This window comes from Tarenaya hassleriana, unplaced genomic scaffold, assembly GCF_000463585.1.
Source record: "Tarenaya hassleriana unplaced genomic scaffold, ASM46358v1 Cleome4, whole genome shotgun sequence".
Classification (NCBI taxonomy): Eukaryota; Viridiplantae; Streptophyta; class Magnoliopsida; order Brassicales; family Cleomaceae; genus Tarenaya; species Tarenaya hassleriana.
Window position 1 is genome coordinate 5,028,978 of NW_010966881.1, and position 14,156 is coordinate 5,043,133.

The 14,156-nt window shown below is 36.6% G+C and overlaps 4 protein-coding genes across 4 annotated transcripts in view; 1 reads left to right on the plus strand and 3 right to left on the minus strand.

The window, feature by feature from the left end:
• The window catches only part of LOC104824118, a 5,108-nt gene extending 4,159 nt beyond the window's left edge, over positions 1-949 (minus strand). The window contains exons 1-2 of the mRNA XM_010556077.2: positions 604-949; positions 135-256 (exon numbers count right to left, since the gene is read on the minus strand). Of these exons, the coding sequence (XP_010554379.1) occupies positions 135-165 (31 nt within the window). The 5' untranslated portion in view covers positions 166-256; positions 604-949. The remainder of the gene's footprint in view (positions 1-134; positions 257-603) is intronic.
• A 2,244-nt stretch (positions 950-3,193) lies between these two features.
• LOC104824120 (probable xyloglucan endotransglucosylase/hydrolase protein 28) lies at positions 3,194-5,695 on the minus strand. The gene is made up of 4 exons (XM_010556086.2): positions 5,358-5,695; positions 5,152-5,252; positions 4,629-4,837; positions 3,194-4,027 (listed from the first exon to the last, which is right to left on the minus strand). The coding sequence occupies exons 1-4, from the start codon at positions 5,539-5,541 to the stop codon at positions 3,511-3,513; spliced, it is 1,011 nt and encodes a 336-aa protein (XP_010554388.1). The 5' UTR covers positions 5,542-5,695; the 3' UTR covers positions 3,194-3,510.
• Positions 5,696-9,950: 4,255 nt separating this feature from the next.
• Positions 9,951-11,367, plus strand: LOC104824121. The gene is made up of 4 exons (XM_010556087.2): positions 9,951-10,139; positions 10,258-10,506; positions 10,759-10,917; positions 11,032-11,367. Exons 1-4 carry the CDS (start codon positions 10,119-10,121, stop codon positions 11,242-11,244), a joined length of 642 nt encoding a protein of 213 aa, XP_010554389.1. The 5' UTR covers positions 9,951-10,118; the 3' UTR covers positions 11,245-11,367.
• A 1,463-nt stretch (positions 11,368-12,830) lies between these two features.
• Positions 12,831-14,156, minus strand: part of LOC104824122 (PHD finger protein At2g01810) — a 3,729-nt gene continuing 2,403 nt past the window's right edge. Inside the window, exon 4 of the mRNA XM_010556088.1 lies at positions 12,831-14,150. Coding sequence (XP_010554390.1) covers positions 12,913-14,150 — 1,238 coding nt within the window. The 3' untranslated portion in view covers positions 12,831-12,912. The remainder of the gene's footprint in view (positions 14,151-14,156) is intronic.

Below are 14,156 nucleotides of genomic sequence, written 5' to 3' on the forward strand. Positions count from 1 at the left end.
TATTATCATCTGTCGACACTCTGCTTATTTTCACGTCTCCTCTGTCGATGATTTCCCTAATCAAGTGAAATCGCCTGAGTATGTATTTGGATCTCTGGTGTGACTGGGGTTCCTTCGAAATTGTGTTTTCTCAGATTGAATCACACTTCCCGGCGGCATTGCCATCCGTGAAAACGTGGGTATCACGCTAAGCCAAAGCCTTTTTTTTCACTGCCAAACACAATTCATAGCTTCCGACGATCAACGTCAAGCAGATCTGCGGCCAAAAGATGTTTGGCAACCGAGAAAATGAGAGAAAAGGTGATGAAAAAAAGAGGAAGAATCAGAGCAAGAGAGTGTTTTCTGTTTTTCATTGCAATGCTCAAGTGAACGAACTTACTGATAATAAATAGAACAACAACCTGCATTAATGACAGTTTCACCTACTGAGGAAGCTCTAACACAGAAGCCAAAACTAAATTTCACAATGTATCAGCTAGAATTCAAAGAGATCGCTAAACATCCTTCACCAAATACTTAAAACCCTCAAATTTAGCTGAAAATTCTACACAATTCAGACAGAACCCAAAAGGGAATAGGTGAATTTCGGAATCAGGAACTAACCAAGTACGAGAGAAACAACGATCCCCAGAAATGCTTAGGGTATTTGTGGCAAGTGAGAAAGTTGCACTACGGATCTGGCAAATGCGTATCTCCCGGACCGAATTAATCCGGTTCGAGTGATGCGCAAACTAAGGGAAGCTTCAGAAAAGGGAGAGAGAGAGAGATCTAGGGTTTTGGGAGAGAGAGAGAGAGAGAGAGAGGTGTGAAGAGGAAGAGAGATTTGGCTTAGTGAGGACGCATGCGTTCAAGAGTCTAAAATGGTGGATTATATGTCACAAGAGAGATCTCAATTTCTCTCCATCTTACTTTCCAAGTTCCCACATTTTTCTTCCCCAAATCGGAACTATTCCATGTTTCGTGAAAAAGTTTAACCAATTCGTTGATAAATCACCTGAAAATGTTGGAGTTTATTCTGGAGTTGTTTATTAAAAAACACACTAAAAGGAAAATGGACATGATTGCCGTTGGCCCACAATTCTGGGCCCATGGGCTTTCCATCCCGTTGTACTTGGTGATGCCACGTCAGACTGTATACACCACCGATGGGCCCACAAGATCGCTGTCAAATCATACTCCATTGGAACCCTTCTGTAGTTCCGGTATTTACAATTCCGCAATTCTGGACGGTCCAATAAAATGAAATAATAATAGTTTCTCAACAAACAAAATGAGCAACCCCAATAAAATTTGAAAAAAAAAATCTCCCCATATACAAATACTGCATATGTGTGTATCTATATACATATATAGTCAGCGAGTAATCTCCCCATATACATACAACTTTATCTACCCACAAAGGCTTCCTCTTGATTGTTGGATTTGTTTTAAATACATTCCTTTTTCCTGGCACCATTTATTGATTAATAGTTAATCTTAAAATAATAATAATAATTTTTATTATTATTATTATGTAGGTACATTGTTGGCAACACAAAAAGGACATTTCATAAAGCCCATTCTGAGTTTATGGGCCTAATAACACGTAATTCACGTGGGCCTAATTTTGCAAAACGTGTGGGGCATAATTATTAAAAAAATAGAATAAAAAAGATTTTTGTTCGAGCGCACACTTCATTTTTTTTTATTATACCAAGAGAAATCCACTTTCAGACTTGTGCTTTTAAATTTCTCCCCTTTATAGAGTTTTTTTAATGAGAAATTATTGATTAATTGTAACATCTAGCCACTTATAGTAACTAGCATCAATCGGTTAGGGTATCAAATTTCATTAATTACAAAAAAAAACGTAGTTAACCGTACAATTATGATATTTCCTAGACATGCAAAATGTGTTATTAAGCATATAATGTAATGGACAGCAATATTTATTGACAAGTTGCGTGGCGGTCCATAAACCTTTCCATTTTTCATTTCTCGATTTATCAGTCTCCAAAAAATCGAAAAAGGGATTAAAAAAAACGCGAGAGAGAAAAATCAATTGCGAAAATAGAGGACGTGGAGGTATCTGCGAGTGTATAAATACGCAGTTCACACGTATGTGTAATTATATGCATGCATGCATCTAAATATGCAAATGTTCATTGTAATCTGTATTTAGACAACTTATATTATGTTCATTACCAAAAAAAACTTATATTATGTTATAACTCATATAGCGATTTTTATATATTAGAGTTATCTATATAATCAAACCCATTTATGAAACATAATTATTTGCATTAAAAATCAAATCAAATGACGTGTTTAACTAACTTCCCATCGTTAACTTGGGTTTATCACTTGATATATATGATTGTCATCGTCATCTTTTTGACTAATCCGTTATCGTTTATTCATTATTCAAATTAATCAACGTCATCATCAAATATCCAATTCAATTATGCAGTCATGATAATAACACGTGTCCAGACCTTATTGATGATAATTAATTTAGCCAAAAGCAAGACCCAAATAAAATACGGAAGTTAACCGGATCTTTAGCCAAACTATATTTTTCAGAGGATCATATTATTTGTGAATAAGATATAGTATTATTATGCATAATTTGAAAAATACTGGTAATCTTCACGAAGAAGCTGCCATATGGAAACACCACTTGTCAAGGGTCAAAATTTTAGAATTCCAATCTAACGCTGATACATTTGACAAATAAGGCCATGCGATCACGACAGATATCCCAATTCCCAAGTGGACCCTACCGTCTATAATTTCAATGCTCTTTTTAATGCGCAATGCTCTGGTTATTCAAAGTAACATTAATCGAATTCAGATGCTACGTCAAAATCTCTGGGTTTGGTATATTTTCATTTTCTTCAGAAAAAAAGGGTAGAACCATAAATTTTTTTTAAATGAAACATAGAGATATTGTTCATAACAAATAAAGATTTATGCCCACATCATTCCAATTTTATTTTTTATTTTTAATTTATCTCTAAAACCGTTTCACTGCATCGATTCTGTCACTTAATTTCCCAATGTATAGGGACTTTATATGGTTTGTAACTTAATGTGCATGAACATGGTCACACAAAAATAGACAAGCGAGCCGTGGATGTTTTATTGGACCCATGAATGAATAAATATTAGAGTATCTTATTAAAAAAAAATAAAGTACAAGGAGAGACAGGAATTCACATTGAGTTGAAAATCCCATAAAACACCAAGAAAACGACCATAGAAAATGCAAGAATCTTTTACAAAACAAGATAGAAAATGATAAAAAAAAAAAAGAGTTATTAATGGAAAAACACACCCACCCACTCATCTCGTGAACCATAACACCGATTATAATAATTATAAAAAAAACACCAATTGTCTTCATGAAATAATCTTTTTTTTTCATTTTTTTTAAAGTTTCCTATACAATATAAAATGACAAAAATACCCCTCTAGCTGCATATCAAGAACTTATTACGGTGACCCCCCCTCCTCTCGTTCACCACCGTATTACATCGCCTCCGACCGGGAAACCGCCCGGATCCGGTGGCGGTTCTTGCCGTGGCGGCGGTGTCCACGGCCTGGGATCCCGCCAAAAGTGACCGGATCGTAAACCCTAAGCCGCTTAGCCTCCGCAGGATTGACCACGCACTCCGGCGGAGCAACCTTGTACCTTGTCTGGTCATAGCAATAAGAATACGTCATGTGTTTCCCACGGAAATTCTCCATTTTGCTCCTCCGAGATGACGTCATCTCAGCCGCCGCCTGTCGGAGATCTCCGGCCGAAGCGTCGTCGCATTTAGGGAACTGCTCGATGGGGTCGACGGCGCAGCCGTGGAGGACGAAATCGGAGAACTGGGCAACGTAAGGGGCATATTTGTAATTTACACCGTACTTACCGCCGTTAGTCGCCCATTTGGAGCCGTCCCATACAGTGGCGTAGAGAGACATCGGCTTTGACGGGAAGTCACCGCCCATTGACGCCGTCCGCTTCACCTCTCTGATCGAAACGTCGTCCACGTAAAATCTGCAAAAAAAAAAATAAGCGAAACAGTCTAAAAAAAAGTTTCGATCTTGATCGGTGCCCGGAATTATTACAGCTGAAACAAAGATAATCGGCTTAAAAAGGAAACATTTTGAGTAAAAATCCAAGCTTTTGAAGATGGGATTAGATTCTTTCACTAAAAATATTTGACATTTTCTGCCACCGAATAACTCTGTTCGTTAGTGACAAAAGGAAGACAAAGCGGTTTTGTGAAGAAAAGAAAAAACAGGAGGAACCAGAAAATTGGAAAACGTCCAAAACAGATGCTGTCCGAAACGCCAGAAGAGCTTCCCAGAAGAAGAAATTAATAAACCAAACATATAAACCAAGAAGAACACTGAAACCTCGCATCAAAAGGATTTTAATGAAACCAAACGATCCCACAGGACCCCACTGGTTTTCCTTTAACGGAGACATTGTTGAATCATATGACTACATACAAAAGATATGCCACCCATCATCCTGGTCTCTGAACAGAGCAAGTTGGTTAATTTTGATCTCATCATCTTGAATTCATGGGATTAAGGCGATGCTGATATTGATACATGATTAAGAAGGTGGGTTTAAGAAAAGGGTTTCTTACATGATGTGAGAATCGGACCAGAGGATGCTGTATTGGTGGAAATCTTCGGATGGATCGAACCAGAGGTGGTATCTCTCTTCTCTGCCCATGTGGGTGCTTCCATTGCCGTAAACGTTTGTCTGAATCCTCCACTCTTTGCCTCTAATGTTTCCCAAGAACTCGAAATCTATCTCGTCGTGGTTCTTCTCGTACATGTCTCCATTCGACATCTGAAACGCGTTAATCCACGACCTTTTCAGAACTTTGTTAATAATTCTGAAACTCATCATTTTCATTACGAAATACACTTAAATCTATCGATCCTGGGTGGACCCAGAAGCTTAAAATCACGCGACAATCTGAACAAAAATTATGAATCCGAAAAAAAAAATTTATGAATCCGAGAGCCCAAGAAGTAAAGGATTAAGCAGAGTATGGTCGAGGAAACTCTTCGAATCCAAAGAAATAATAAAAAAGGAAAAACATAACAGGAAGAATTAATTTAATCCAAAATCAGAGAAAGATTATCACTGTTATCACTTACATAGAAAGCAACAACGACACCAGCGGTGTAATCCGCAGGAAGCTTGATTTTTGCACTGAAGAAACCGTGCAAGTACAGATCGTTTGAAACAAACCCAGACCCTGCAAATAAGCTTTCAGGCAAAACATCAAAAACCTAAACCTTCTATCCACCAAAAAAGAACACGAACAGACATCTAAAGAAAAGGTGGCAAGACAGGAACAGACCGGTCCTCTCATCGAGAGATAGACGGACAGATTTCCCGTCTTTTCGGACAGCCAAGTTCTGGTCACCGAACAGATGCGTGTAACCTTCGTCGAAGGACATAACAGGGAGCTTTTCCAGATTAAACCCAGAAACGGTACCAGCGAACAGAGCCGTCAAAGCCAACGCAAGACTTGAAAACCCCATTTTTTTTTAAAAAAAAAGTTTTTTTTCCTCAATACTCTGTCTTGGATGCTTCTATATTGTATAGCTTGATGAAGACGAGAGAGGATAGAGAGAGAATACGGCTATGGAGGGGAGAGAGAGAATATGAGGATTTCGTCTGACTGGTCTTGGAAGAAGGCGGTTTTATTATTTACTTCTTTTTTTTTATTTAATTTGGCAATCTTGAATCTTGATATTGTTTTATTTCCATACGCCTTTCTTTTTTACGCGGTGTCAAAATGATGCACGAAAATCTTGGCACATGCTTATTAGCGTGCAAGACTCCCGTAATCTTGCTTATAATTATGTAAGGATATCTATTATGTATGCCAAAGATTATAAAGCGAACAGAATTAGTATATTTGAGAATACCCTTTTCGCATAATTAACGAATGTATTGAAGAAAAAAATAGATCATGAAAAATAATATTGAAATTTGAAAATTTAAGCCGTTTTAGCTTAGTGTAGATAAATGCATTCGATTGTACATAAGATTATATGGCTATCATTACAATGTGTATATGGGTGGGTGTAGATGCAGGGTGCCATAGTTATTTATATTACAAATAAAATTATAATTTTTATGCCATATCAAGCGCCATTATTTACTTCCTAGAGGTTATAGTCTTTTAGTTTTACGGGTAAGAACGACTATTTGGATGGTAAATTTTAAATTTATAATTCAATTTTGGATTGTTCAACGTATTACTTTTTTTACAATCTAAATTCGAATATTTATTTAGGAAAAGATATTTACATCTACTTTCCGATATTTTAGTTGGGTATAAGATTTGGTGAATTTTTATATTATAATTTTTTTTTAATTTATAGGCAAAACGAAGATAATAACAGGCTTTTATTGCAACAAAAAATGGCAGGGAATTTAAAAAAAAAATACAAAAGCATGAGGGGCTTTGCTTCAATGCTTCTTGCACGTGTGTCCCGAAGAATAGTCACGAGTGTCGTGTCGCTATGCTTGACGAACGCTACAATACGAAAAAAAAAGAGAAAAATATATAAAAAAGGGCGAGAGAGAAATATAATTTCTATGACATTATGAATATTACTATTTAATCTTATCCTTTGAGATATGTTAATTCTTTTTTAGACAAAAAATCTATATAACAGCGGCAACCCATTAATCCGCATGATTTTTTTTTTCCGATTATTTCAAAAATATGGTATAGCAAAATGATAGATCGTAGTTGGAAAATTTCTATTTCGTTAGTATATGTTTCTTACGAAAATTTTATAGATATCTTTTTTCAACTGAATATATATATATATATATATAAATGTATATATAATCTAACATACATATAAAAACAGTGAATAACCAAAGTTCCAACGAATTATTCACCTATTAATAATATTCCGTTTTCTTATTAATTGTATAAAATTTTCATGCAAACAAGCTTAGATCAAATCCAAAATCCGAGGTTTCCTTCCTTTAAGGAGGGATAAAGTGCATAAACTAACTATTGTAGTTGAAAAGCAAAGCATATCATTTGTTTCATTTTAATATATACAAAGCGGTAGACCAGAATTTGCCAGGATGTCAATCGGGTCGGTCTGAACTCGCACTCGATCCGAAAGTTTCGAGTTTGTATTTAGATCAGTCCGATTTTTTGGACCTATATAATTAAACTCGAAGTCCGGTCCTATACATTCTGGACTCTGGTCGGGTCGGACTGGACCGGACCAGCCCGCGGATCTCTCTATGTAAATGTTATTTTTTTAATTTTCGGACTTTCGGACCGATCCGACTCGAGCCCGAAACCCGATTTGAACCCGATCCGAAAACTCAATTTTTTTCGGATAAAAAAACTTCGACCCAAAGTCCGCTATTTTTCGGATTGGATCGAGTCGGACTTCGGGCCTCATACCCAAATTGACACCTTAGAATTTGCTATCAGAGACAAATGGGGTACATTTTAAGAAAAGATGAATCATTGGGGGTGAAAAAATATTTATTTTTTTTAGACTTTTGGGGGTAAAAAAAAAGCAGAGGCGTATATATAAATGAATTTTAACTTTAATTTAATTTCTAAAAAAAAAAAGATGTAACGGGGAAAAAGAAACAGGTAACCGAGTAGCCGCCCCATTTCATATGGGTTACTCTCCAAAACACCCCCCCTTTATTTCCGAATCTACGGATTTGTCCTTCCCCCAGTAATACGGGGCTGCGGCATTTCACGAAAATAAATCTGAGGGCATCGAGCGGAAATATAAAAATAAAAAACGCTCTGTGATCAAGACGCTCGAAACGTTGTCGTATTCATTGTTGTATAATTTATTTCTGCTGTTAAACACCAATTGTTCGTTGTTTTATATACGTGTATTTCAAAATAAAAGGAATATCAAACAAATAAAATCAAATTAATATATCAATATCTATACAGAGCTGATAGCATTTACATATGTGGCTGATATTTTATTATATATGTATAGAGAGAGAGTATACGCATGCGTGTATGGGTTTGAAAATTAGACTATCAGAACTCATTTGAATGTGGAGAAAAATAACTCGTTGGAATTTGTAACATATTTACCCTTGGTACTGTTGTATGTGAATCCGTTGTATGGCCACGTTGGTTTCCCATTAAATATTTTCCGCCAAAAAGCTGACTGTGACAGATACATCCTCGCCACGTCAGCGAAGATAGCCGTTGGGCTTTTGTTGGGCCCACTGAGAAATCCGCGAACAGTCGTTCGGATAAATAACCTAGATCGCGATTAACGGCGACGTCGACGCCGTTAATTCCCTAAATCGGCCGGTCAATGAATCCCCTTGTCATTCTCATTAGGGCCCCACGGTCGCACAAAACAATAAATAAAATATAGCAAGGATTATAACTAGATTCAGCGGGAAAAAGGAAAAAACCTTTTTATTTACCTTTTTCAATTTAATTTATATCGGGATGGTGTCTCAACGGTCCTCGTTCCAACAAGTCCTCCGGGCGCATGATAGCATGAACGATGGCCTTCAGCTAACGTGCACACATTTTGCGAGGCCATTGGAAAATATCCCAATGCAGATCTCAATGGATTTTTGGGTTTATTAATAAAGCTCACGCATGTGGTGATAAAAAAAGGCTCGGTAATATATTTGATGAATTTTATTTTAGAGCCCATTTAGTAAAAAACCTTATAATTTACCATATTATTAAAAAGCCCATAGAATAGATCCAAAAGAAGAACACAGCTGTCTATACATACATATATATATATATATATTTCGCTTGCAAAATTTAATCAACGTACACAAAAATTCATAATAAAAAATAACGCCACCATTTATTTTTTCTCCTTTCACCTCAAAACTGTCGTCAATATCTTCTATGTGTATAGAATGACAAGTACATAGTATTCTAAACAAAATTATTTTAAAATTCTATAGATTTAACATAATTCTAAAATTTTTATATTAATACATTTTGAAATGAAAACCGGTGAACTGGAAATATAATTTAGAATTTTAAGAAGACAGAATAATATAACTTAGAATCTTACAAAAGAAAAATCAGGCAAATACTTAAATAGGTGTAAGGCCCAACAAGAACTATGTTGTTACATTGGGAGGCCCAATAAGGTATTTCTTAATATTCATGGCCCAATTATAGTTTGGTCTCTTCATCATATTTCCCTTCGCCTCCCGTTGGCCCAAATTTTAAATCCACGTTCATTCGTTCCTTCTTTCTAGATTTTCGCTAGGAAAAAAAAAGAGCAAAAGAAATTTCATAAGAGAAAAGTTTAAAAATTATAAAAAATTAAATCCACGTAATATTAACATGTAATCTAATTTTTTTACATATTATATGTATGTATGTATGTATGTATGTTTTCTAGGAAAGAAGTGATTTTCTTGGAAATTTCGGAGTAAATATAGGAAGTTTTGCTTACTCTTTTTCCCGCAAACTACAATAAAACTCAGGAAGACAGCTTTCTACTCCTGAAAAGTCAAATTATGTCTACTCAGTCAAATTATTATAACACACACCCACACATATATATATATATATATATACACACATACATATTTCGTTAGTAACAAAAGTTGATATATAATTTAATCAACTTTTTTATAAAAAAAAAAATCAACTTTGTTAATTGATTGCAGCGTTTCGAAGATGGAAAATATGATAACATCACTTTGCATTTTTACATCCTTGGCTTTTCCCGCTTGCTTTGCCATCCGTTTTTTCTTTTTAAGTATAAAAGGGTCACAGTTATTGTTGAAAAAACAAAATCTTTTTGTATGGACTTTCGGTGTTGCCTGCCTTCCTTTTCTAATTATATTTTGTCATTAATGCTATAAGTATATTTAATCAATTAAAACATTCCTAATCTCATTTCTTGCCTTGCCTTGCCACTTTATATAAATATAATCACTCCCTCACTTCTCTCTCTTCTTCTTCTTCTTCTTCTTCTTCTTCTTCTTCTTCTTTCCCCCCAAGAACCCTAAACCGGTTTCTTCTTCCTCTGGATTGGCTTGTGCTCGTCGAAGGAGAAAATCCATCATTCGGATCGATAAAAGGAAATCAATTTCTCATACCCAGATGAGTCTGGTGCGAACCCTCGTGAGTTTTCTTTACCTCTCAATCTCTGAAATTCGATTTCAAACGATTTCGTATCTGTCCCCTTACATCCAATTTCTTCATATGGTTGTGGGTGTATATAAAACCGCATGATTTAAAGGATGGAAAGAGAAGTGATAAATGGATGGAGACGCTGCTGAGTTCGGAGTTCTTCGGGGAGTGTACGGATCATAGGTATCTTAGGAAGAACGAGAAGAACGTGTTCTGTATGGACTGCAGTGTCGGAATCTGCAGACATTGCGCCGATTCTCACTGTCTCCATCGCCGTATTCAGATCTGCAGATACGTTTACCATGATGTTCTTCGCCTTCACGACATTCAACCCTACTTTGATTGCTCTGAAATCCAGGTTCTTCCCCCCCCCCCTTTCAGTTGTCTAATTTTGTTTATCAAATTCAGAATTGCTTATATAATTCATACTCGATCCTTGTATATGACGAAATTCATGGGCATAATTTGGTTTACCAAAATAGATGATAACTCCGTTTGATCTTTTTGTGTGGTGAGATATGCAATTTGTGAATTCATTCATGGCTCGTTTGATTGATAATAATATTTTCCTCTTTTTTTTATATATAAAATATGTATTGTGAAACGGAAGACATACAAAATAAATGGGGAAAAGGCAATACATTTGAATTCAAGGCCACAAGCAAAAGATGCAAAGCCCTCAACCAAATCTAAGAACGGAGCTTCATGCGAGACTTGTCGAAGATACATTCAAGATATTCCCAATCGTTTTTGTTCTATCTCCTGCAAGGTAATTTATATATATATATATATATGAGTGTGTGTGTGTATGTATCTATGCATGTATCTATGTGTGTAATACAATGCCTGTGAGTTGCAATGCACACTTCGCTTGTTTTTGCAGACGGCGTCGTTTTCGATAGGGCATGGATATTATTCTCCTCACAAGACCGAATCCTCTAATCCAGAGGGAAGTATTGAGGAGAAAAAATCGTGTACATCGTCGCTCACGGATGTCTCTAATGAATCAGAAAATCTATTTAATCATTTTTCGTTTAGATCGCATAAGAGATTACGGGCGAGGAAAGGCATTCCCCATCGTTCTCCTTTGTTTTGAGTTTTTTTTTTTGTCCATCGTTTTGGGATTTTGTTTTGCCATTAAAATTGTATTTTTTTAAATGATGTTATTATATATTTAAAAGCAATAATTAGAAAGAGAACAATGATGCGTATGAATGATTGTTCACGATAAATCGAGAAAAAAAAAAAGAGATGGACCAATAGTAATCGAGTTTTGGGTGTTCATGAGATTTTGTTCATTAGTGTGAATGCGAAACCCCACATGTTTGGCACCAAAAAAAAAATATATTTGAAAAGCAATTTCAAAAGCTGATTTAGAGTTACATCCAATGTCATATCTTCTCTCAAATAAAAATAATATTGTTTTGCTTAAGTATTTCTGAGTTCCGGATTAACAAATTATCTCCTCTAATTGGAACAGTCAATCCACTTATGCTTCATAAAAACATTTTTTTAAGCCTATAACGGTTCCATTTAGTTTCTGCAATTTCTGCATATATTGAAACGTATATTTGTTTTTAAGGATATATATATAGAGAACCACTATAATACAATTGAGGGGTTTTTTTTAAAAAAAAAATTGGGCCTTGTGCACGTTGGGGTGACATGGGTTTGAAATATTTCTAGTAAACTCCATTAATTTATGGGGGAAAAAAAGAACAAGAAAATATCCATTAAAATATTAGCTACCTGGACTCACTGTGGTCGTGAACGTGATCTTTGTCATGAACAAAATCTCTTCTCTTTTAATTAAAATAGTCCAAATAAAATAAAATAATCTAATCGAGCATCATCCTCGTCTTCTGCCTGTATCACTATTATTGATAATTATTGACTGGCTAATTAATTAAATTAACCAAAAAACCCTCTTGTTCCTTTTTTTTTATTTTCCTTTATTCTGATAAGAATGATGCGGGTCATAATTTTTTTTTGGGAGGAGTGGTCTGCTTTACATAATAATAATAATTACACAAATAGTAATAAAATATGGAGCTTATGATTGTGGCAGACAGAAAGTGTTGGAGAAAAGAAGAATGTTAGAAAAACCGATTGGATTTGACAGGGTTACTTGCGAGAAAGAATGCATGCATGTGCCTATTCCTATGTCATGCATGTTCCACATGTATACCTCTCCACCTCTTAATTTAATTTATCTACTGAACCAATTATATTATATAAGGCACTTGACTTATATTAATTTAATTTCATATAAGTAGTTATGCATTTGGATCCCATGGAGTAGTAAAAGTAAAGAAGTTCTGCAACCAGTGTATATTTAAAATTTTAGAGACTAAAAAAAAAGAGAGAGTATAGAATAATACGACCCAACAGATCATGGGCGAGTGGTTAAGTTTGGGATAGGAGGTAATAAGTTAAGTGTTTTCTGGGTGGTGGAGAGCGAGTTAATTTCTGGATTTATATGATCCATATACAAAAGCTGTTCCCGTACCGGAGATTTACCTAATCAGCATGTCTGAAAGCTAGCAGATAAGTATCCTCCGTTATAAAATAATAATAATAATAATCATAATAATAATAATAAGAGTGATTTCAAAGTAACCGGTTCTATAAATAATCTTTTATAATAGTAATTCCTCCGGTTTAACCACAAACTATCCCCAGGGTCGGTCCGGGTCCATCAGACGATGGTCCTTACCAGTTATCGAAACATGAACATTTTGCCAAATCCTTCTTGGCTTGTGACCTAAGTTAGGGCTCTTCGTTTCTTGCTCCTCAAGCTACCTTGAGAACACTTGGAGCAGAGGAAGACAGAGGGCACAGCCTCGTCGTCCTCGATGGAATTGCAAAGAGTGTGATGCCAAACCCTGCAAGAATCACAAGCCACCATCCTCTCCCCGTCATCGTCTCTCGCACCGCATCTGCATTCCACCGTCCAGTCGTCGAACCCCCCCTCGTACCTTAGCTCCGTACATCTGTCCAGACCAAACCCTCTCACCATTACAACCTCTGTCTCCGATCCCACAACTTCCCCCTCGTCTATCTTCTCCAGTTCTCTGTTCCTTATCTCCAGCACTTCGAATGTCTCCATTACACAATACGTGTCTCTTAACGCTTTTTCGGTCTCTGATTTCAGTTCTCTAACTGTCGAGTTTTGCGGAAGCACCACCAGTTCTCCCTGTGGTAACGGCCGGGTGAAATCTGCGAGTAGCTCGTCGTGGTTGGGAATAACTTGGCACTGCACTGTTAGACGATTGTTGTGGTGATCGGAGGAAGGTAATAAATGAAACTCTTTCGCGAAGCTCTTGCAGTTCATGACAACCTCGGAAGCCTGGCCGAGTATGTCAGAGTCAGGGTAATCTAACAAGAGATTCTCGTACAGAAAGGAAACATCTTTGTACACATCTCGTCCCGGGGCACTGGATGTCCGATCGTTGGTTATCGGCAGTTTTCTTCTCTTTCTCGGCTCTTCTGCTGCACCAGGAGAACTTCGGAGGGAGAATTCTAGCATCCGGGTATTAGGGTTTGTGCATCTGTGAACTACTTTATTCCCAATATGGACTTTGTCGATGTGTTTTAGCAAGAAATCAATCAATCCCGTGTCGCCGATATGCAGCCTAACTGCGTCACGTAGCTCTTGCCGGCTGATGCATCTTTTTCGCTCTTCGAGCACATTGTGAACCACTACAGCTGCCTCTTTTAACCTCTTTCCAGACCATCTCGAACACAATTTCAAGGCCAGTGAAGTGAAGATGTCGCTCTTCGGAGGCCTTACCTCCATGGCTGAGTCTGACCCAGAGCTGTTTTCGCGATCTGACTCCTGAGAAAGCGAGCAGGAACAGGTTATGCCGTTGTTTTGATCTCTAGAATTTGGCGTTGACAAAGAATTAAAAGCGATTCCAACTAATGCCATGGCAGTGCTTCTCTCTACAGGGGCTTTCGATCCGAAAGCAAGCATAAACTGAAGTAAGTCGGAAAGAGTCGACAGTT

Excerpts from the sequence above, each read along its gene's own strand:
- LOC104824121 (XM_010556087.2), top strand. The coding sequence starts at position 10,119 with ATGAGTCTGGTGCGAACCCTC. Across the intron at positions 10,507-10,758 it reads TTGATTGCTCTGAAATCCAG|ACATACAAAATAAATGGGGA; the intron begins GTTCTTCCCCCC and ends GTGAAACGGAAG. Across the intron at positions 10,918-11,031 it reads TTTGTTCTATCTCCTGCAAG|ACGGCGTCGTTTTCGATAGG; the intron begins GTAATTTATATA and ends TTGTTTTTGCAG.
- LOC104824120 (XM_010556086.2), bottom strand. The coding sequence starts at position 5,541 with ATGGGGTTTTCAAGTCTTGCGTTGGCTTTGACGGCTCTGTTCGCTGGT. Across the intron at positions 5,253-5,357 it reads ATCTCTCGATGAGAGGACCG|GGTCTGGGTTTGTTTCAAAC; the intron begins GTCTGTTCCTGT and ends GCTTATTTGCAG. Across the intron at positions 4,838-5,151 it reads GTGTCGTTGTTGCTTTCTAT|ATGTCGAATGGAGACATGTA; the intron begins GTAAGTGATAAC and ends AACGCGTTTCAG.